This window comes from Corvus brachyrhynchos, unplaced genomic scaffold (assembly GCF_000691975.1).
Source record: "Corvus brachyrhynchos isolate BGI_N302 unplaced genomic scaffold, ASM69197v1 scaffold325, whole genome shotgun sequence".
NCBI lineage: Eukaryota > Metazoa > Chordata > Aves > Passeriformes > Corvidae > Corvus > Corvus brachyrhynchos.
Genome location: NW_008238356.1, coordinates 1,337,283 through 1,361,180, shown reverse-complemented (window position 1 = coordinate 1,361,180; position 23,898 = coordinate 1,337,283). Strand labels below are relative to the sequence as shown.

The 23,898-nt window shown below is 38.4% G+C and overlaps 1 protein-coding gene across 1 annotated transcript in view; it reads left to right on the top strand.

Moving 5' to 3' along the window:
* Positions 1 to 23,898, top strand: part of FBN2 (fibrillin 2) — a 120,567-nt gene that overhangs the window by 27,239 nt on the left and 69,430 nt on the right. Inside the window, exons 8-17 of the mRNA XM_017735475.1 lie at positions 3,091 to 3,216; positions 8,730 to 8,855; positions 10,560 to 10,712; positions 11,482 to 11,715; positions 12,545 to 12,682; positions 18,475 to 18,594; positions 19,149 to 19,274; positions 19,908 to 20,030; positions 21,034 to 21,135; positions 21,229 to 21,249. Of these exons, the coding sequence (XP_017590964.1) occupies positions 3,091 to 3,216; positions 8,730 to 8,855; positions 10,560 to 10,712; positions 11,482 to 11,715; positions 12,545 to 12,682; positions 18,475 to 18,594; positions 19,149 to 19,274; positions 19,908 to 20,030; positions 21,034 to 21,135; positions 21,229 to 21,249 (1,269 nt within the window). The remainder of the gene's footprint in view (positions 1 to 3,090; positions 3,217 to 8,729; positions 8,856 to 10,559; positions 10,713 to 11,481; positions 11,716 to 12,544; positions 12,683 to 18,474; positions 18,595 to 19,148; positions 19,275 to 19,907; positions 20,031 to 21,033; positions 21,136 to 21,228; positions 21,250 to 23,898) is intronic.

Genomic DNA, 23,898 nt, shown 5'->3' with positions numbered 1-23,898 from the left:
GGATTATGTTCTTGTATAGAGCATTGTAGTAGTACTTTTACTTCATTATTACCATGAACAGGTTTTAAAAAATCTAAGAGAAGCAAAGACAATCACAATTCAAATTGTTTGGTTGTGTTTCATTTTTTTCCCCCCAGAAATTTCTATTCAGTCATGTCTTAAACAGGAACTGTAGCTGTTCAGACATCCCTCATTCCAAGAATTCAGGTAGGAGGAACTTCAGTGTTCCACTTCAGTAAACTTTATTGCCACTGCTACATAGCCTTAGGAGCAGCATAATGGCAGAATCCTGAGTTGGACGTTTTCTCAGCTCCTCCCTGTATCCCTCAGCAGTCCCATTTCCCGCCTACACCCTTTCCCTGCAGACAGTTACATTTTTGCTCTAAGGAGAGAAAAGTGGTGATGGCTGAGTGGATTTTGAAAATAGGACAGTTGTTCTTCCTGCTGCTGTTGCTGACATTTTTAAGTGCATATAGCCATTACAGGAGATAACATCCAAAAAAATCTGTTCTGTAGTAGGAATACACTGTCTAAATATTAAAAGCACTGATGTGGACTGGACAAGAGAGAGAAGACAGATGAAGGTTCAAGTTCACAATGAAGAGTGATGGGGTTTTTTTGTAATCTAGTGCTTGGTATTAATGTGTCTTAGTTACTGAAAATACTGACAGTGTCATCTAGGATCACATCCTGCTGTTGTGAAAATAATTATTAAAAGAGGGAGAAATATCTTGGTATTATTTCTGTTGTGTGCAGTATTTCTGCTTTCTAAGAGGTAGAGGAAGTACCAAGAGTTTTCCATTATACTCATGACCAATTCACGTTTTAGTTCCCACATGCCAAATCAATTACAAAGAAAATCCCCATATATATTCCAGGCAGAATTAAAGAGAAAAATTTTTATTTGGATAATTGTTGTTACTACAACAGTTAGTTGTAAATAAAAAACTCTCCAAAATTTGTGGCTATCATCTGAGTGGGTTTATTTTTCCTGAGATTTTTGGGTTTTCAGAGTTTTTTTGGGAAACAGCCCACACACTGGAAAGGGAAGGTGCGTGTTTAAAGGTAGCTATGCAAACCCCGCAGGCATTTTGCAGAGAAAACTCTGCAAAAGCATAAAGTCTTTTTTCACTTACCAAATGTTAGACTATGAGCACATGGAAATATTCCACTTAATCTGTAACATATTGAACTTTTGTATATCGCACTGTTTCTAAAGAGTTATTAATCAAATTTGCTGTTTATGGTAAAAAGCTTCTTGTGTTAATGTGGCTGAGGTTTAAAAGTGTGAGTAAGTGGATAGTTAATAGTGCTAAAACTCCAGTGTGCTTTAGCCTAACTGTCAAAGATACTAAAAAAAAAAAAAAAAAAAAAAAAAAAAAAAAAAAAAAACTCATCTCAATTTGCTTTTATTTTCAGGAAAAAAATTTCTTATATCCTAAACCAGCATTTAGGAAGCAATTGATAAAATAGGCCCTTTGAATAAAATACTTTTGTTCTTTTTGGCTTTTCTCAGTCCCAAAACGCCAATAATATATTAAAACAAACTTGGGTTTTCAGCAAGACATGATGCATGACAAAAAGCATCAATCTTGTAGCTTGTGTATATTTTTAGGCTAACCTTAAAGCTGAATATGCTTGCTTTCTTTACACTGAAATACGATGAAGAATAGATAGCGCACAATTTCAGAAAAAACCAGGAGAATGCCTGTGACTCAAAGACTTCACCTTTCATAGTGGTTCCATTTGTGTTTCCTTCACTGGACAAGCACTGCATTCCATCACTGGGATTGGCTTTTCAGGCTTCAGCAAAGCTAAACATCTATTTGCCTTCCTAAAAGAACTGAAAGAAATTAAAGGAACCAATAGAGCTTAAAACTTGGTTCACCTCGAGGCCCCAGAGATACTTTTTCTGTTTCTGTGAGCTGTTCATTGCCTGCTGCTGCTGCTCCCTATTCCTTGACATCTTCAACTTCTAAAACGGTTTAAGACACATAGTGGTTTTTTAACAACTGATCTGCTGACACAGGAAACTTAATTTAAGTGTTAATAAGTGACAAAAGGCACGGGCATGCTGTGTGTGATAAATGCATTTTGAAGCCCAGGGGTCAGAAGACAAACGCCACGTGTTTTACTTGGGAGGGAGCTGCTGGGTGGGCTGTGTATCAATAAAAGGTGGAACCATCTTCTCTCTAGATGTTGCTAAGTCATGTCAAGGTTCACAGAATCATAGAATAATTAGGGTTGAAAGGAATCTCTGGAGAGCAGCCAGCCCAGCCCCCCCACTCCTTAAAGTACTTCAGAGTTGAAATGTTTGATTTCCGAGTAAATAAACAGCAGCAAGCACTGGTTATTCAGGAAAAAAACAATGAAGAAAATCTATGCCTTTGATAAAGTCCTTAATCTATTTACAATCTAACTGTTGCATTTTGGACATGGTAGTGTGATGGCTAAATCACCACGTATTCAGGAACAAAATGCAAACTTCTCAGCAAATGTACTTAAACCCAAGTCCAATGGTTGTGGAAAAAAACCCCAAACCTGCAAGAAGTGCTTGCCTTCTTCCTTGACTGTGAGAAATTATACTTGCTTAAATGGAAAAGCAGGTGGATGGACAGGGCCAATAGCATAGGTTTATCTATAGCACAAGCACCAGGACGAATAAAAACTGACAAAGTCCTATAATCCACAAACTCAGGTAGAATTTCAATGCCTTATAAGAGCTTTGACCATCCTCCTGAAAAAGAGTTCCATATTCTTGCCAAATGTTAACTGGGAGCATCACACAACTGGAACAAGCAGGTCAAGAAGATTCCTGAAACACCGGGATGGTAACTTCATGGTACAGGTCCTAAGGGAGCCAACCAGGAAAGATGTCCTCCTAGATAGTTTTGTATAAAAAGCTGCAGAAACACAGGGTGGTTTATTTGTAACCAAATTAGAGCTGGGAACAAAAAAAAAAATAAAACCATACCTCAACACAATTTGAAGTGTAAGTAGAACTTAATGAAGTGCAACAGGAAGTTACTGAAAGTAACTCATGTATCTCATGTCAGGTAATGAGATCTGTGTCTTTTTTTGTGTTTGCAGATGTTGATGAGTGCCAGGCTATCCCTGGAGTCTGCCAAGGAGGAAACTGCATTAATTCAGTAGGTTCATACGAGTGCAAGTGTCCTGTTGGCCACAAACAGAATGAGGCAACTCAAAAATGTGATGGTAAGTAGGAGAATATACCTAAAAAGTGGTTAAGCAGAGCATTGGAGCACTTTGGTAATGAGCATTATTAAATAGTTGAATAGTTGTAGTGTCTGATCTGGAGAGGCATAGCATCACTGAACTGGGCTTTTTGTTTCTACTTTGCAGCATCCCATGTTTCTACTTGGCTGTTAGTATTTTGCATTAGATGTTTTCTTCTGTCTGACTTGTGGGTAAAGACAGTGTTTATTCTCTTTGAAAACTTAGAACTACTGATAAAAACTCTGTGTGTGAGCCACATATAACTGTTGTTGGGTTATTAGGATTTTCTTTGTTTTCTAAAAGATATTCTAGTTCAGCTAGGTATTTTTGGCCTAGTGACTACAGAGTGAAAGCAAATGTGGGAGTTTTGATGAGTTTGGGTAAGTGAAAAATACCAAGGAAATGCCCTTCTCTTTTAGCTGAAAAATTAAATAGATCATGTTTAATAAGTGTAGTTTAATAAATATAGACCGTGTTTACTGAGTAAACATGATGCAATTAAGGGCAGCAATTCCTTATAGTTTAAAAGAATATGATGGGAAATTGATGGGGTTTTGTGGGTTTGCTGAAGACTTCACTGATTTCAGTGACTTTTTTACACTTTGGAAAGAAACCAGAACTCTCAGACTTCATCCCAACCACTGGTTGCTTTCACATTCAAGTTGTGTTGATAAGAGGACTTTGTTCTTAAAGGCTTTGGCTTGTGATTAGCTGACAATCTAATTATGGTCCCAAATTACGTTATACTCAGTATTCAGTTACAAATACATGGTTTGTAGCCAGTTTTGGAAGTCCCCTCAGAGTTTTGCTTAGATTTGCCTACAATACAACATTCACAGAAAAATTAAGTAATATATTCCATTTAAAAACCATGTCTTATAAGTGAAAATGTTGCTTCTGGTATTGTTACAGGTAATCTCTAAGTGAAAATAAAAAAAAATTCCAGAGGCATTTTTCTCTGGTCCAGCCCTCCACATTCTTCTGGTTTTCAGTGGGTTGGTTTTTTTGTGTTGACTAATTTTAGTTTCTACTCAGTACCTGAAAGGGGAGGGAACAGGCAGGTGTGTAGATGCTTGTGGTTGAAAAGGAACTATGAGAGTCAGAAGGTCCACAAAAACGTAAAAAGTGACATTAGGAAATTACAGACTTGGCATGGAAATTGCAATGTTTGTCCCTGACCTCCTGGTATCAGCATATGGGTGATGGATTCGAAATAAAGGGTAGGGTGAAAGAGAAGAGAGGGAGGGAGAAAGGAAGGGAGGGAGGGAGGAAGGGAGCAAAAAAAAAGAGAGAAAGAAGGAAAAGAGGAAAGAAAGAAAGAAAGAATGAGGGGACAGAGAGAGGGAAAGAAAGTTCCTTGCACTGGCTTTCTACACAAATTAGTTCTTCTGCACCTTCCTGGAGATGGCTCAAATAGATCCCAACTATAAGGTGTCCTTTACTGGTGTAGTCCTTGATTTTTATCCACAGGCCCTTAATTTGTTTGCGGCTGTTTCTCAGAGGCAGCTCTTTCTCTCTCTCCGTGCCCATAAACTATCCTAATCTAGCCATAGTTATTTATCCTTGTTTGTTAGAAGTGCACTTGTTCTTTTGATTCTTTTAACTGTGGTTCTTTTGATGCCAAAAGTATTTATTTAGAGACATTTATTCAGTTTCCTTTCTTCTGAAAACAGTACTTAAAGCATTCTTTGCATTCTGTTTTAACTATCTAAAGCTTTAATTGTTGAAAGCATTATTCAGCAGTTCTCCTTGATAGTATCCACAGGAAAAGGTGAATGTATTTTTACAGAGATCTTAAAAAGCTGTGGTGCTTATGGGACCATGCATAATAGAAGTGAAACATCATCTGCAGTCTGAAAAGTTTGCTGTTATTTCATAGTTCACTAATCAACAGGTCTTCATTTCCTGTTTTGTTGGCAGCCTGCTGCAGAACAGGTCATATGCTCTGGCTTTTTTTCTTCTAAGCCCCCGCCACTTGTGTCTGTGGCAGGAGTTAAATACTAATTAGTCCCTGGTCACAGCTTCCCTAGTCAGATAATTCCCCACAGGGAATCAGGCAAATAACAACCCCTCTCCTCACAGTTTGTACCATCTTTTTCTGGGGAAGAAGGACATTGTGAAACTTCACAGCCAAGGGGGTAGTGCCAAAATTATACCAGGAAAAAACCGTGCTTACTTTATTCCAGAAATAGAGCAGAGAATGAAAGACAAGCCATAGTTTTATTCAGGCTTTCTTATTTGCATGCTTAATTAGGTGTTCATAATCTCATGGTTAGATTTATAAGAAAAAACTATAGCCAGTCCTTCAAACAATTGCACTTTCAGTTAGTAGGACAGTTACTTGGCATGAGGTTACATCAGTATATATATCTGTATCTGTGTATATGGATTTGGCCATTGGGAAGGATTTAAGGGACTGGTGTCCTAGGAGTTAGAACCTGTGCACAGAGAAATTATTTAATAGAAACTGCATTATTTTAATGAAGTTTTTTTGTCTCAAACATTGTGTAGAAATGATGTGGTATGGAGTATTCTGCTCAGTCCTTTCCCTTCTTTAGGTGTGGAAAACCAGACCAAATGTTACTTTCTGGCTACAAAGGACGAAATCCAAGTTGGAGTCAATAATAGTCAAGGCTCCAATGTTCAGAGGCAGAAGCTGGAATCTTGCAATAATTACTCAGACCTTCTTTACTGGAACAGCAGTTCTCCTACTTAAGAAGGAGAGATTTGAGATCCCCTGCTATACCCTCTGCCCTTGAGCATCCAGATGTATTTTGTGGGTTAGGGTTTTTTCCCTGTTGTTCTTCCTGGAAACAATAGCTCTTGATAGAATAAGTAGGAATGGTCAGATTGTGCTTTTTGTACCTTAACGGATTTTTTTTTTTTTTTAAACATCTGTCAAAAGGCATATATTTGGCTTACTGGATTTGTTTTGAGCCTTAGACTACAGGCCCATTCAGAAGTTATTGGTGATTTTCTATCAGTAAAGAGGGTTAAAAGGATTTCCAATGCGCATGAGCCCAATTTGCATGTGTAACTCTGTGTGTGTGCCCTCACACAGAAATGTAACTCAGTAGGTCAGACTGTTTGGGAACAAAATGAACTTTAAAATTAATGCAGGCTCAGGATTCCACATTGGTGATTTTATTTAAAAGTTCATCTGTATTCCTGATTTACAGACTTTCTGCAGTAGTCAGGACAACTCCTTCCATTACTGGGGAAGCCATGGAAGGATTCAAGGCACATGAGCTCCATGAGACCTAATGGGCACAGAGTTGAAAAATATTTGGGAAGTCCATTACAGGGATTATACCAAATTCCAGAAATCCAGTGCACCAATGTGGATTTGTCTTAGCTAAACAAAAGAAACCCTCAAACCCTTCACTTTTTTTTCGCCTAAAAGTTGATCTACAATATATGGAGCTTTTAGGAATGAAATGCTGTTCCTTTTCGGGATGTTGTTATCTCCTAGAATTAAAGGAACTTACATTTTTGGGTTATTCAGAGATGAATTAAATGTAGACAACCTGAGAAGAGAAAGAAACTTTCTGTTATGCTTGCTGCTTTACAAAAGGGGTGGAGTATTACTTACTGTATTCCAGTGACCAAATAAATGTGCTCTACTTACTCTTCTCAAATAGAAAATACATCATATTCATTGAATAAATGTAGTTAGCTATGACACCCTTTACAATTACAGATATTCTAGGAGGTAGGATGCCTCTCATGCTTTTCCAAAAGGATACATTACTATGTACTGTTAACATCAGAAGGTCAGGACTATGTGAAACAGCCTAACTCCTCTAAAAACAAAAAGAGAAAAAGTGGCACCAAAATGGAAAGAATCCTTTAAAAGAAATAGTTCTGTTTCAGTTTTTCCTGCTTCAGTGTATAATTTCGTTAGACGGGGTGGTGTTTGGGCTTGGTCCTACCAGGTATTATTACTTTCTAATATTATTTTCTAGACTAAAACTATTTTCAAGGAACCCTTTCCCAGAATTTGGCAGTTGAGAGCCCCATTTCTGGTACTTGTAACTCAGTTATTCATTTGCCCCGTTTATTCAAAAACCCCGGCTTCCCCTACCAGTAAAAGCCATGAATTGTGAATTGCAGGTAGCCAGGCTGGGTCCTTTTGGCAGAAACTCACTGGGTAATAAATCTGCAAAGTTTTTGTCACACATTTAAATTGTTTCTCACATTGAGACTGGCTGTCCCATCTTGTGTGCAGCACTGGAACAATTCATGCCACCAGTCTTCACTCTTAAAACAGCATGTCCTCTTACTTATCTTTGGAGCATTTTCCCTGAGACCATTAATTTATGTATTTTGGAGGGGGGAAGGGAAGAAAATGAGTAGCTTTTTCAATCAGCCACACTAAAAATAGCCCTTCCTGAGGTGAAGTCTCAGAATTTCCAGTCAGAAGTAATAGAGATATTTTGAAGTAATTGCACATGTAAGAGCCAGGGAGGGGGAAGGAGAGACAGGGATTTGGCTCAAAAACCAGTGAAACAAAAAATCTAATTGCTTGGTACTGCTCCAGTAAGTTAAATAAATTATTCTTCCACAAGGGTTCTCCATCTTAATTGGTTTTTCTCTCCACATGCAGAAGATGTGGAGTCTTCCTTCCATTCTGATCACTGCCTAGATTTCAGTCAGGTCCTTTTTTCCCTTCCCAGCTTCCTGTCATTCTTGGACAAGAGCCCTAGACAGAGTTAAACTCCCATGCATGTAGCCATTTGGGAAGGATGGTCTGCATCCTGCAGCTTTGCAGAAGTGGTGAAAAACTTCCTTCATCTGCCTTTCACTTGCCAGCTACAAACTCCACTACTCACTGCTCTAATGGGCTTTGCACTACTGGACCACTGGTTTGGAATTTGGCAGCCCCTCATTACACACAGCAGTTCATTTATCAGCCTGGTGACATCTCCCTTTACACGTATTCACACACAAAAATTGCCTTGGTGTTCAGGTGAGACTACTGCTTTCAGTTAGCAGAAACATTTGAATGGATCAAGAACTTTTTTTGAGTTTGAAGGGCTTGGCCAAAATTCTTTCTTACAGTTGGAATGTTAGGGGGCCAGAAAGTAGTCAGATCTCATGAGCAATATTTGTGTGGTCACAGGAAGCCCAGAGCTGTCCTGGCTGGCTGCTGTGCCATCCTCCCCTCAGCCTGAAAGCAGGATGTGTATTTTGGCATTCCACTGTAGCTGTTCTGTGCTTCTCAGAGGTGTCACTCAATCTGTGTCATTCAGAGGAAATCTCACCCTGCTCTCATGTACTCTGTGGCTTGAAGTGTTGCACCCAGTGCATTTATGAGGAAAACCTCCAACAGGTGGCAAACAAAACTATTTTCAGTATGCAAACACCCCCAATATTTTATTCCGTCTGAGTTGAATAACAACTTCATTTCAGAAAAGGTCACTTTCCCTCTTTTTAAAGCAGTATGTACAAGTATTTTGCTAATTATCCTATGTCCTTTCCTTTTTGGGTAGATATTGATGAATGCAGCATGATCCCAGGAATTTGTGAGGGTGGAGTTTGCTCCAACACTGTGGGAAGTTATTTCTGCATCTGCCCCCGGGGTTATGTCACATCTGTGGATGGATCCTGCACTCTTGGTAGGTGCCACAGCCATTTGTCACTCCCCCCCTGACCTAGGGCCTCACTCTGTTGTCCAGGCAAGCACAGGAATTGTTAATTATATTTGTTTCTCGAATCTGCATCTGATGAGCCCAAAAGTTAAGCTCACTTTGGTTCTAAAGGAGCAAACATTTATCCCTACTTGGTGCTTCAAGTCCCACCTCATACAGGTAAATCTAATCTTTAGAGATCATCATAAGGCACAAAAATAAACTCAAAAGGCATTAAGTAGCATATGCTGATGTGCCACTAATTTGTCAGAAACACATAATGAAGCAAACCAAGTGTTGGATTTCAACAGATTGCATCTTTTACAGGACAGTTTATTTAATAGTTATCCCTACATTATAAAAACCCAGTATGCTTATTTCCACATGTGGTGGTTTCTTATATAGAGGTGCATGTGTCAAGTATGTGATATAAACCATTCTGATCAATTAAATATAAATGCGGCATACCACGTGTAAAAAACCTTAACAATTGCTAACAATAATGTATTTTCTAGATCTCATGTGGTTCTTCTAATTTCAGGTATCTCAAAGCTCTTTGTTCTTGTGTTGGGGAAGGGATTCTGAAGGGATTTCTGAATTGCAGATAAATGATGTAAGCCAGTAGCAGCACAAGGCCTACAAGTGATTTCAAATTAATATTTTTTTTAAAAAATGCAGCCATCTTCTGTTATTCAGGTTCATCTGAGGAGTTCCAACTTCAAATACGTTGTGGCTAGGCTCAAGAATACTGAAAACCTCAGATTTCCAATATGATCAAAATTTATATGGCTTTTGGCATGTTTTACAATTTGATTTTTAAAGTCAGCTCCCAAACCAGCTGCAGAAAAATCACATGCCCTAGTCCACAAAGGGCAAGTCCTTATGTTACAAAGAAAATGTGTCTGAAAGTTCTTGTGCTCTGTCATATTACAGTATAATTCATATACTCTAGAAGTGTAATTTCTCATTTACTTATTAGAAAAGTGAAGAATGTAAACCTTAATACAAAGTATTTAATTCTTCCTAGTTTAAGATGAATATTTGCTTTCTAACAAAATACCATGATCTGATCAGTTACTGTAATTAGCACCATATATTTTCAAATTAATTGAGCTTAACTTGAGCATTCAGGACTGTGATGATAAAAGATCATCTGTCCTTGAAGGAGAGTAGTTTTCACGTGACACTACTGAAAATTCTGTTGTACTTTCAGTCTACAGAGCAGAGCAGACTGAATAGCATTTATTCAGTTAGATGCATATAAATGAAGGAAAAATTCATTAAATGAATTTACTGACATGGCTGCTGCTACACATGAGATACACGAAGTATCTTGGGTTTTGCTGTAATAGGGTTTTTGTATGTAGGTATCTAGTTTTTTTTGTATTGCTTTGTATCTTTCATATCATCCCTATTTCCTTTAGATTGAGCAGACTTTAAGATTGCATGATGGGTTAATGCAAGACTAATGCCACTGCATCTGTGTGATCCTGCAGTAAATCCAATGTGGAATACGTGGGTCAGATAATTATTGGATGTTGTGAGGGTTTTTATTCTGTTGCTTGGTTTTGGTCTTGTTTTTTTTAATACAACTTGTAAAGCATTTTTGTCCTTACATCAGGTGAACAAGGGAAGGTAGCTTTGAGAGCTCGTGTCACTATTTTTAGTTTTTGTTTTTAAATTAACTGCCAGATCAGAGAACAAGCACCTGTTTCTCCAGCACTGTGAGTGGCCGCTGTGCACAGGAGCTGCCCGGGACGTTCACCAGAAGGCAGTGCTGCTGTGAGTCTGGCCAGTGCTGGGCCAGTGGCTCTATCGTGGAGGTGTGTCCTGTCAGAGGATCTGGTGAGTGCCTTGTTGGTTGGCTGGTTTGATTTTCTTCTCCTTGCTGTCCATTCTTCTTTGGATGGAGGTCACTGGAGTGTTTTGAACTGCTTTAAAATGTAAGCTAAACAGAAAAAAAGAAGGTAATGTATTGCATTATTATTCATTTCTGTGTTTTTAATACTGATATTACCATCTGTTAACCATTTTTCTTTTTGGTCCATGGTTGTTTGGCACTTGTTTCTTTAATGTCCTTTTGTTGACTTTGGAAATAGTTTTTGGGAAATGGGTAAGATTTTGTGGTCAGTCTCACAGAGGAAATGACTCCTAGGGTCCATATTTAATTTTGATTTAAAAGAACAGCTATTGCATTTTGGGTTACTTTGAACTAGAATGCATCAGTTTTTAAGTTATTTTTTCAGCTCTGCTAAGAGAACAATAGTCCACAGCCCTCGTGAAAGGCATTTTCTTTATCAACATCCCTGAGAGACCAGGAATTTACAGTGCTGCTGTCAACACATCAACGAGAAGGTTTCAGCAAATAGTTGAACAAATATTTGTAAATTACAATATTCCTCTTTATTATTTCTAGTGTCCTTCCGCAGGCAGCACCTGTCACAACCAAGGGACCCGCCGGAGGTTCGGAGTGGCAGAGGGAACACATGACATCAGGGAGATGAGGAGTTGCCATCCTGGTTTTTGTAGCACACAGGAAGGCTGTATCTTCCTTTTGAGCTGCCTTGGAAAGGCTGACGTGGTCTGTGCTTCTCTGTGCCCTCCTCTCTGACAGATGAACACCGCAGGCTGTGTGTGGACGGTGCCCCTGCCAGAGGCGGCTCCCGGCGTGGCGGAGTGGGAGGGAATGGGTTCCTTGCTGGGGGCAATGGCAATGGCTTCGGACCAAGAGGAGCAGGCTTCATTCCCATCCCAGGAAGCAACGGATTCTCCCCAGGTGTGGGTGGAGCAGGGGCAGGAGCAGGTGGTCAGAGTCCCACTGGAAGTGGCCCAATCATTACAGGGCTGAGTAAGTGCTTGCATTCTGACTTGTTTCGCTCTTTTTTTTTAACTATTCCTTCTGTTTTTCCTGTATTTTTTCTGCTTAGTCTGGATATGATATGGTGTTCTTAACACTTAACAATTACTTTGCCATTCAAGCACATTGAGACACCTTAGCTGGTGCATTAGGAAGTTCAGGAGCCCTTTTTTCAACAAGAGGTCAGATGTAGGGGTTTTTGCTTGGCTTCAGTTACAGAGTCCCTGAGCCTGTGTTGTCCCTGCTGAGGTGTCTTTGTCAGCACTTACAAAACTCCAGATTTCTAAGTGTTTTCAAAAAAGCACCAGGGTTTAAAATAAACTGTCTTCTGTATTTTCTCTTCCAACTGTAAAACCTACTTATTCTGCTGAAGCACTGCTTTGGCTGAAAGTTCAAGGTGAATAATCTTCTGGCAGAAGTCTCATGGATGTAAACACTGCTTATGACATGTGTAAACACATCTCTGGGATCACAACCACAGAGATCATAAAATGCAAGGAGTATTATTAAGACAGGTACACCAAAAATTGCTTTGAATTTCACACAAACTCTGGTTTATCCATGAGTTCAGTGACGGGCACATCAGGCTATATGCAGAAATGGTAAATCACATTTAAGAATGTTTGTTTAACGCAGTTTTTATTTCCATAGAGCTGTTTGTTGTTGTTTACTGTCATGTCAACAGGTAGTGCTTTGAAAATGATTTTTTTATATATTTGTGCACCTGATAACACCCTTTCTGAAGCCAAGTATAATATTCCTACATACTTCTATTTGAAAATCTGAATATTTGTCTCTCATTCTGATTTTTTTCTTTTAGCAATACTCAATCAGACAATAGACAACTGCAAGCACCATCCCAATCTTTGTCTCAATGGACGTTGTATACCAACCCCCTCTAGTTACAGATGTGAATGCAACATGGGATATAAGCAGGATGCAAATGGGGATTGTATTGGTGAGTGCACATTTCAAAATCCATTATTCTAATTTCCTTCTGCTTAAAATCCATATGCTTTTTAAAAAAGAAAACATACTAATTTTAATGATACTACGTTTTAGAAAGAGAGTGCAAAGGCCATGCTATTATTCACACTAGAATAATTTAGATTCTCTATGGGGGCTATCTGTTTTCTTACCAAGAAAAAAAAAGTCTTTAATTGCAAATATTAGTATTGAGTATTCCTATTCCTGTACTTAAAGGCTATTGCACATTTTTGTCACATTCAGTAAAATAAGTTCTGTTTCATATCTTCATTTATTATGCACTCATAGCTCCACTTTTGGGATGTAGTATTGTTACGATCAAGATGATGAAGGGTAAATTTATGTTTTGCCTCCTCAAAAGGATTAATGACAATTTGAAAGATATAAAATAATTCCAAAATTACATTAATTAACTTCTGGTTAAATTTACATTTCATATGAAAATACAGAATGCTAGCCTTATATAACAAGAACTGAATTTGGGATTTTGCACTTTTATTCAATTACTGTGGACTTCATTCTTGCAGTGTCAAAACTCATCAGTTATTTCAGAAAAAATACAAGATTTGGGGATTCTTGTGGGGTAGTCATGTGGAGAAGAAGCCTCTGTGCAGGATACAGCTTAATTTAATGCATAGAGTCCTAAATAAAAAGTTCTGGTTGTATTTTGGATTGAACCTTTGCTTACTAAATCTTTATAGAGAGATTTGAGATCTGTGAATGAAAAATATCACTCAAGCTTGCTAGCAATAGGCTTGCCTCAGAGAAATTGTGGTTTTGAATCAATTTATAATGTGTCTGTGGATTGCAGGTCCGCTTTTAGCTCGGCCATTCTCTTGCAACATAGAGGTTGGTTGTACCTACACCATTCCTGGCCACTGTACATCCTCATTTTAAGAAAACTCAGTTGACAGAGGTTCCACCACTTTCTCAAGCAGATGCACTGCTCCCACGGTCAAATATCCAGAAAGTTTTCAGAATATTTAATCTAATTTAAACACCTTATTAGCAAAAAAAAATCAGCTGATTGTTATTTGTCTTATCCTCACTACACAAGGAGAGCAGTTCAGTACCTTCTTCATTTAACTTTTTTGTACTTGAAGATTGTTACAGTTCCTCCGAATTGTCCTTTGTGATATATCAAGCCTGAATTTTTCAGCTTTTTTATTTGGGTGAGAGTTTTCTGTACCTCTGGTCTCTGACTAGGAATTTCAAGAGGCTTAATCTCTTGCTGCATCCTTGGGCCTCAGGAGCTACAATCCCATTGTGAGTGGGGAGTAGGAGTTTTGTGATGTCAGTCTTGCATGGCTGTTCTTTCTTTATAGTGCATGGAGAACCCTGGCTCATTTGTTACAGCACTAGATTTTGCATCACTGAAATCAGTAATTTTTTTTAACTCTGGCGGACCTTGACAGTCAAGGACTATCTGGCATGTTGGACTATCTTACCTTGTTGAAATCTAGTTCACATCTTGTATTCCTATTTTTGTTACTCGGAGGTCAAGTTGAAAATAACATCTGAAGCACACAGATGTTTGTTGCAGTAAGTAGAGCTAGATTAATTTAAAAGATTTTTTTGTTTTTCATTTGTCATTGGAGTAGGGAAACAATCTGTGGTTTAAAAGGCCCATCAGCTTTAGGTGTCCAGGTGCTGAAATTGATTGAGAGAAAAATATAATGTGTTCTTGATAAGGTGGCTGGCATTCTGTCCCTATTTCTCCTGTGGGGTCACCAGGCAGGCCACTTGCCTGGCAGTTCCCCTTCTATGTCAGGCTTGTGATAATAGTGAAACTGTATCTAATATTCAGTTTCAGGTCCAAGTGCCTGAAAACTGTGAGGTTAGGTTGATAGCTGCATGGGGAAAAAAAAAATGTTGACCTGTTTAATTTTCAAGCATACAGGTATGTGCCCAGTAAAAAGGTGTATTCGCTTAAGGAACTTAATCTTGACTTTGCAACGCTTACCTCAGCATGAAAGAGTAGACTGAAAACAGAGACAACTTTGGATGCACCAGAATCAAAACAAAAATTTCGATTGGTTCAACAAAAGCAGAAGGTGCTGTGCCAGCTACAGTATTGTCCCATGTTGAAAGCATGGGAAAAGGCGCCCAAAATGGTTTCAAAACAGTTCAGGTGTCATTTTGCCCATTTTTTCCAGCATGAAATGAATTAGTCATTACTAATTTCAGCTCTGAAGTGGTTTACCTTTTGAGTAGCTGCTTGAATTCAGAAGATGTTTTATAAGAGAGTGAACTCTCTAAATTATAAATAACTCTGTGACCTCTATAAATAACATGGCTTTGTTTCATTGTTATTTTCAAATTGTATTATAAAGAAGTAACCCGAGTCTCTTAGGTGCCACAATGAATTTGGGATTTGTGAATAGTAGTTGCTGCAAATTACTGCTGCAAAAGTTGCTGGAAATATAGGCAGGAACTTAACTGTATGGATTTCATGTGTGTGCTGATACATATTAAATGAATTTAAAGGCTTGCTTGAATCTAATTTGAATATTTATCTTATTGCTGGAAGAATAGTCTTGGGGCATTGGAAATAGCTCACTGTATGGCCTAGGTTAGTGGCACATAAATGAACACTATTTCTGTACTTCTCTCTCTGCCTGCTCCCAAAGCAATGAATTAAGGATCCAGAAATGGTTACATACTTTTCTATAGAGTTAAATAAAAGTCCTGTTTCAAGATTAATCCTGCCAAACCAAAAAAATTATGGTTTTACTTATTGTTCTCTGACCTAAACTTGCATTGTGCTGTTCTCACAGCAGGACATGCCTGATGGGCCAAGGACCATGAGTGTCCTAAGTGATCTGACTCTGAATGGTCAGTCCTTTTCTCCAAAATGATAGCCAGCTTTAATTTTAGTACCTTTCCTTATTCATTTCTGTTTATAAAAACTCTGGATCAAACTGTAGAGACTTTAAAAGTGGCAGCAAACCTGTAGCTGTGCTGTGTTGAATTTTAGTTGTCTTATCAATACAAATATCCCTATTTAAAATTTTGTAATTTATCTCCAGACCCACTGCAGTAAGTCTTTTAAGGGGGGTTTTGAAAGTTTCCTACTGTGCCTAAGAGAGTTCTGACAATTGTTAGAGATGAAAAACTGAAGAGTGGAGATATGTGTGAGGCAAGTACTGAAAGAGATATTTGACATTGAAGGGGATATGCTGGGAGACAGAATAAATGGCTTAAATCTCTCTGTCTCAGATGTTTCCTGTTTATACTGCTGGAATATCCATGGTTTCAATGCAAACTCGAAGCCAACAACTCCTTTATATTAACATATATTTGCCATTTCCATCAGTTATCAAGAGCTTATAAAAATAAGAGCATCTTAAGATGCATATTTCGTGTGGAAGTCATGTGATGCACATGGATTTTGGAAGGATTTTCGAAGCTTAAGTCAGCTGTTTCATAGAGAAACTCTGCACTCCTGCTGTAGAATTTATAAACTTACTGAGAGATCCTTTATAGCATGACCATGGGCTTTTTTTGAAGCAAGTTGAAGCCTGTAATAGAGAAGGTCTTAAATCTCAGTCCCTGTAAGAAAACTAAACAAAATAGATGAGTGTTGTATCTAGTATTTATAAGTTCCCTCTGCCCTCCCTTATAATAAAGAAAGATATATATACTGTGAAGTCATTTGATTTAGGGCACTTGACAAAAAATTCTTGTCAAGATGTGATTCAGAGTTCGGTGTTCTGTTGGTAGCTGAGGACTTTGTTCTGAAGGGATAGTGTGCAGTCCTCCTTGAGCCCTTCCCATATCAGCCGAGCACTGAGGAAAAATCGCCTCCCATGAGAAATCCCCCCACCCATGACAAGGAGTATCCCAACAGCCAGGCAGGGCAGAGAAACATGGGAGCAGGGAACTACTGCAGTGACACAGTTAAGTGTAAAGATGCAGTTACCTCTGTATTTACCATCACGAATTCCTCTTTTCTTTATCTTGTTTCAATTCTTGTGCTTTTACTGCAGCGCTGGTGCAATCAGCAGGTATGCAAATGTGAGTGAGCTAATTATGTGTGAGGGGAGGTATTTGAGTCTTCGATTTGTTTTCCCTTTATACATTTAACTGTTTACACAGATTGTATCTGGGCACCAAGAGTGGCTGTAAACCAGGCCATTACATCAGTGACTTGTGTAAACATGTATCTCTTTGTTATGTACCTGATGCTCTTGGTTTAAACTTTGTATTCATCAACATAGTAATTCCTGTTGAAGATGTGGTCTTATTTATGATTAAATTAGAATAAAACTAACCTCTTGCCATCTTTTATAGTGAAGTTATTAATGAAACAGCACTTCCTAAAAAGTACACATAAATATTCTCATGAGTTTAATTTCTTATTCCATCCTGGTATTCTCAAGATGTAATGAGCTAAGTTCTAGAACCAGATTTGATAAGGGGTGAGTGGAAACTATAATGAAAATTGCCCTGGGATTTCCCTGGGATTTCTGGAAGCATGAACTCCGAAATACATGGGAAAATCATCATTGTTAGGAACTGATCAGCAGTGGCTTCAGAGCTTCTTATGGCATCTTTCAGCCAGATGTCAGCAGCTCCTGGGTATCACCGCTGGCTTTGTGGTGTTAAAAGCCTGCCTAAGTGAAGAGATGAGTAATTACAAATTCATTGTAAGTGAAATGAAGGGCCTAGCTGGAGGAAAAAGTCGAATTAGCAAAAGTTACTGATAAAGGAATAGGGGATTTCCTCAAGGGATCCATTTGTAACCTGTACATTGAGCTCTAGCAGAGAGTAGCTGCTTAGGTCATCCTCTAGGAGCTGCAGGAGGGGGGACTGAGTCAGCAATCCTGCCCTGGCAGAGCAGTGGGATACAACCACTCTGTTCTCTGGATTACAATGGGCAAGGGTCCTGGAGGGTTTACAGAAATGTAATGAGGAGAACAGTTGATGCTATTTTAGATCTGGGAGTGGCTGTCGTGAGCCAAAGACATGTCTGACTCACTGGTACCTACTGGGCATCAAATTTGGGAAGGATTCTTGAAAGGAACTGTAAAGTTTGCAGAGCCCCATGTCAAATAAGAGTTATTTCTAAGTGGTTACCTAACATTGGTTAAATTGGTTAAAATGTGTTTGGTTTGGTTGCACCCAAATACCAGAAACCTTTGCAAAGGAGAGTAAGGTACATTACAGAAAAGGGTTAGATTAAATCTGGCATCACTCAGTGCAAAGACTGGGGTTGAGAATGCAGTGGGACATAAATAATTGAGATGTGGTGCGCAGACTGTGGTCTCATTAAGAATCCCTCCTGCTGGTGTGCGGCCCCCTCCTCACATTTTGACAATAAACCTGTAATGTAATAGGGGTAGTTTTTGGATGCCATGATTTGATCTAGTTATAAAGTCCCAATTTTGATTAGTATTGGTTTTATTCCAAAGGAGCATAAACCATCATTGAGTTAGATTAAACTATTTTGTATTAAGTGTTGTTCACTTTCTCTAGGCAACCATCAGGTCTCAAAATTCTCTAGCAGATTTTTTTCTGTTGTCCCTCAAGATGCTTACAAATTATGCAGTGCCTCTTCACTTCTTAAAAATGCCTGCCTAGCTGAACTAAGAAGAGCCCTGAGTTCTCAGCAAAGCAGTGATTTTGCACTAAGAAGAGGCTTTAATATTTAGCATCTGGCTGTTAGTTACCATCTTTTTCACTTAGAAGCTTCCAGACTTAGGGGAAAAAAAGTGTTGTAGACATTGTGAAGTCACTAATGCCTCTCTTTGCTGCCAGCAGATGTTGATGAGTGCACATCAAACCCCTGCTCCAACGGGGACTGTGTCAACACACCTGGTTCCTATTACTGCAAGTGCCACACAGGTTTCCAGAGAACTCCTACCAAGCAAGCCTGCATTGGTAAGAAAACTGCTCCATGTCTGCTGGCACTGCTGATGTTCTGACCCCTTGCAACAGACTCTGTTTGAATTTAAAAAATAGGAGTGCAATTTCAGTAAATGCAAATGTTAAATTAATTGGCATTGTACAGCTGGGCTGCCACCTCTTTTGTTCTGTTGTTGTCTTTTAATATTTAACCATTATTCTGGAATATCCATCCAGGGAGTTACCCAGACAGGAGTTCTAAAAAGAAAAGAAATGGAATGACAGGTGTTTTTTATGTATGCATGCAGATGAAAGTGTGAGTAGGTTCTTTAAGGTATTCATGAAGTAATTGCTAAGCATCACAAAATGTAGAATTTGTTGTACATGTCTGCAAAAATAATAAATATATTTCCCTGATGCAAGGAAATTAAATTCTTCACTTAATTTTGAATTCTTTTTCTAAGTAATATTTAAGTGACATGCCAGTATTTTTCAAAGCAATAAATGTCTCTAAATGCACTTTTATCTGACCATAGTTCTCAGTTTGTGTAGGATTTTGTTTGGCTTGGTTTGTTTTTTCTTGCCCTTAGATATCGATGAGTGTGTTCAGAACGGTGTTCTTTGTAAAAATGGCCGGTGTGTAAACACTGAGGGAAGCTTCCAGTGCATTTGCAATGCTGGGTTTGAATTGACTACAAATGGAAAAAATTGTGTGGGTAAGGACTCTTCTAAAGAATGGGGCAGGCATTAGCTTGGTGGTTCTAGAAACTATACTTCATACTACAGTTAAGGATCATTAAGGATTACCTTTCCTGAAATACTGTGAACTTAGAGACCCTTCATTCAAATAGTTGTTATACAGACCTGTATGATTTAAAAAAAAAATTGAGGTAATTTTTGTTTTTGAGGCTACGCCTATCCTCAAGAGTCCCAGGAATAATATTTTTCTAAAAAGCCTCACGGCAGATGCTCAATAAATCAGCATTGCTGAAGAAATGCCTTGTTTTAATTTTGGCTGCATGGTGTCAAGAAAAAGCCCTGTCAGATAAACAACAAGTTTAATTCTCTCAGGTGATGGAAGGTTTTTATCCTCTCATGTATGAAAGGAAGACACACCCTGTTCTTTCATACACAGCCTGCTGAAGTATGCAAAGCAACTGATCAGAGCATGAAAAAACTTTCTACTTTGTCTATAGAATGAAAACTCTTTAGATACTTTATTAGGGTTATGATTAAAAACCAATCTTCAATTGAAGGAACATGCCAACCAGTCCTGATTGTTTATTTTCACTGTGTCGTCTTCTGGAGGGTGAGAAACTAAAAGCAGTTTTCTTTGCAATGTTTTATAGACCATGATGAGTGTGCCACGACAAACATGTGTTTGAATGGGATGTGCATAAATGAGGATGGGAGTTTTAAATGCATCTGTAAACCAGGATTTGTTCTGGCTCCAGATGGACGTTACTGTACTGGTATGTAAAAATTGGGGGATAGGGATTGAAAATGGCTTTTCCTGTCTGTTCATCCCTGCAGGAATGGCAGTCTGCTCACATGGATTGATTCAACACTGTGTAACACCTTGCTGCTCACTACAGTAGATTTCTTTAGCTGCCTGGATTAGAAACAGATCCTTAGCTCACTGAAAGAACTGTTTAATAGTATTGTGAAAGCCACAATAAACTAGCTTCTGAAAAATCTTGGGGCATTGTAAATGCATCAAAACATTCAGGCCCTATGTGAGATGGTGAAGTGAGCAGCAGTATGGTAAATTTAAGAGGTTTGAAAGATTTTACATTGATGAACACCCTGCATACACACACACACACATTTTCCAGGTCATTATTCTGGTAATTCAGAGTGCATAGCACTTGAGTCATTTTACTGGCCACACAGCATTATAAGCTTTTTAAAGTGCAATCACTAAAAAATTCTATTAAACATTTTAAGAATATAGTCTGATTTAGCTTCAGTTTCAGCAAACTAAGTGAAGATACCTGTTGCTGCCCTTAGAGGTAGGTTTGGGCTTGAGGCATTTCTAGTAAATTTATATAAATTGTTAGCCTTCTGATTTGAAGTTGAACCATTTTTATTAGTTGTGCTTTTCTTAATTACATGCAGTTGTGCTTAGAAAGTAATGACCACTTAAAAGTTCTTTGAAATTAAAATTAACCATCAAAGGATATTTAAAATACCATGGGATGGACAAAGGGGAAAATTTATAGTTTCTTTTGCTTGATATAGAATATGAAGTAGCTCTAATCCTACATTTCAGTGTGTTTTGATTTGGTTTTTTGTTTGTTTGTTTGAGCAGCTGGAATTTTAGTTATTCCAAGATTAAATTTTTATTAGAAATAAAACAAGGATATTATGATGATTAATCAGCTTTCATAAAGTAATTTGATAATGGTCTGAAACTATTCACTGTAGTCTTGCTTAAAACCAGATTGATTGCTGAATTGTCTTGCCTCCTCTTAGATATTGATGAATGCCAGACATCAGGAATTTGCATGAATGGTCATTGCATAAATACTGAAGGCTCATTTCGGTGTGGTTGTCCACCTGGCTTGGTTGTTGGGGGTGGTGGGGGTGTGGTGGTGGGTAAGTGAGATTTATTCTTTTTTCTTCATTGAAAAACAAGGGGAATTATCAAGTCAATTAATTTCCAAATTATTGATGGTCGTGTGTGTGTGGGAAACTGAGATTTATTCTTTTTTCTTCATTGAAAAACAAGGGGAATTATCAAGTCAATTAATTTCCAAATTAAATGCACCAAATGATACCGTTCTAAATTATGTTGATGTCAAACCACAGACAAGATGCAACTCCGTAATACTAGTGTTAATAGACAAGAAACTTAATTTCTTTTGTGGAATTGGAGAGGTGCTACCTCTTGTTTACCTGTTGCTCATATAAATTGAATTTAGAGTGCTTAGTCTTCCTGGCATCTCTTTGGTTTTGAGGCGTGCCCTTTCTAGTCTGATGAAAAATAATATTTTGCCATGTAATCAGTCTCTTATCCTCTCAAATTGTACTGATTGGCATTTAAGAGATTCTTCACTCAGCTTTGCATAACTTCAGGGAGCTCGTGGGACAAAAATGGATGATTTTCAAGATGATGAAGAATTAAAAGAGGTGTGGAGCACAAGAAATATTTAATCCCTTGTTTTCTGCTGATTGCTGATGAGGAGGGAGAAGAGGAATACATATTTTACAAGGATTTCTGAGAGTTACAGTGCTGTGTGGACTGCAAAGTCCCGTAATTTAATCCACAGGAGAAACCATCTTTTCCCTCTGCATATCAGAACATCAATTCTATATCCCCTAAATTTCTCCTTCCCCAGCTCCTGCATGTGTCTGTCATCAGGCACGTTAGTGACAATAGACTCTACAACAATCCTATTTATTAATCAGTGCTATGACTGTTCTTGCTGATGGGCGCAGGGATGTTGTATCTGCCTTTGTCTTATCAGCATATTTCCAGATAAAGGAAAAACAATGCATCAGGATGCTTGCAGGTTCTCACACCAGAGGGATGGGAGATACTAAAGCCTCGTGTTGCTGTTATCAGCTCATTTTAAATAACACTTCAGATGGTGCAAAAGCTCGAAATTATTTAAAACAAAAACTAGGACAAGTGTTTCTACCAAGTGCCAGCACAAGCTAGCCCCTTCTGTTACCACTTCAGCCTAAAAAACGTATGATAAACACTGAGAATGGCTTAAAAACATAGGCTCAAAAAAAGACAGAACACATTCTCAGTCTCACAGTTGGAATGCAAATTTTGTTGTGAATGAAAAAATTAAGTGTTCTAGTAAGCAAAACTGTACTAAAGATTGAACCAACAAAAGCAAGTTGTGTTCCCTCCTTTGTGGTAGCCGAGATGTTTTCTTCTGGTTTATTAAAAGTTTGGAGAAAAGCAGTGAGAAGTTAAACAATGAGAAAAGGCTTGGTGTACTGTTTTAAATACTGGAATTTCATTGCTCAGTGTCGCACCAACAAAACCAGATTTGAGTACAGGCCGTTCAGTACCTTTTTTGTGTTCCAAGTTGGCCTCATCTTTACCCGTCAGTGATACAACTGTAAAGAATCAATACAGTACTCAATTTTCTGTGCTTTCATTTACCTAATGTTGCCACAGTTCTAGGAGCAAAAGACTTCACAAGTTGGCCATCATCTGTGAACACCATTTATTTAGAAGTTACGTGTTACACTGCTTTAAGGTTTACCATAAATGCTTTTATTTTCAACAGGAAATACCCTTAATAGGACAAAAAAATCGTAAGGCAGAATCATGATCTAGTTGGAAAATTCATTTTAAGAAGATGATGTAATTCCCCCAGCCATAAAGAAACACAGAAAATTTCAAATATTGCATAACAAAATATCCTCACACATGACTTCGAGAATAGAATTTCCAAGCCAATCCACTGTTCAGAATTGTGTATGTGTGTTTATATATAATCCACATGCTGTTTAACTACAGGAATTCTATGTCTGGCTGTTCTCTTCCATATATTGCATGAGCTAAAAAATACTTTTCAGACATTCTGGCTGCTAGAAGATTATTGGTAGTTTGAAAATTAATAATTTAAATTGGGCCTCTTGTAAGATCATTCCCGTAAGTCTGCTAGGTAACTAGCAAGAAATATAAAATCTAAGAGCCCAGAGTCCAGCTGCCTCCCTCTTTCTCTGAGCTCTATTTTACTTCTGAATAATGACCGTGATCCTGGTGGGAGTATACATAGAAAAAAAAAATGCTGTTTTACTTAGTATTTATAAGTATGGCTGAGTCAATCACAAAATGTTACACAAGCTTGAAAAAAGTACAGCAAGGGGGAACAAATGCTTGGGAAAGGAACAGTTACAGAGTCATGGAACAGCTAGATAGATACTTGGACCCAAACTTCCAATATTTGAATATTTTCAGGCTTTTTAGGTTTGGCTGTACTTCCAGCTGCAGCTCCATGCTTGGACACCTCAGCTGGCCCTGTGAGTGTCTGTGTATCACCTCAGGACTTGGGCTGAGCTGGGGCTGCAGCTTCACACAGTGTTTTTTCTCTGCTGAGACACTTCTAATTACCTCTGCCCAGAGCCAGAGTCATCCAGGACACAGCAACTAAAGTTCATTTCACTCTGGTAATTTTGTAGAGCCAAATGGAAAAGTGTCTGTCCTCAGCCTGATTTGTCCTTCTAAGGCTCCTGGATGGGTGCAGTGACTTTCACTGAGTGTGGGTCAAGCACTGGCCACCTGATGTCGACCACAAACGTGGTGATGATCATTTTTGTAGATACTGAAGTGCTACACTGCCAATTTAAGAATGTAGAAGTGATATGCCTTGG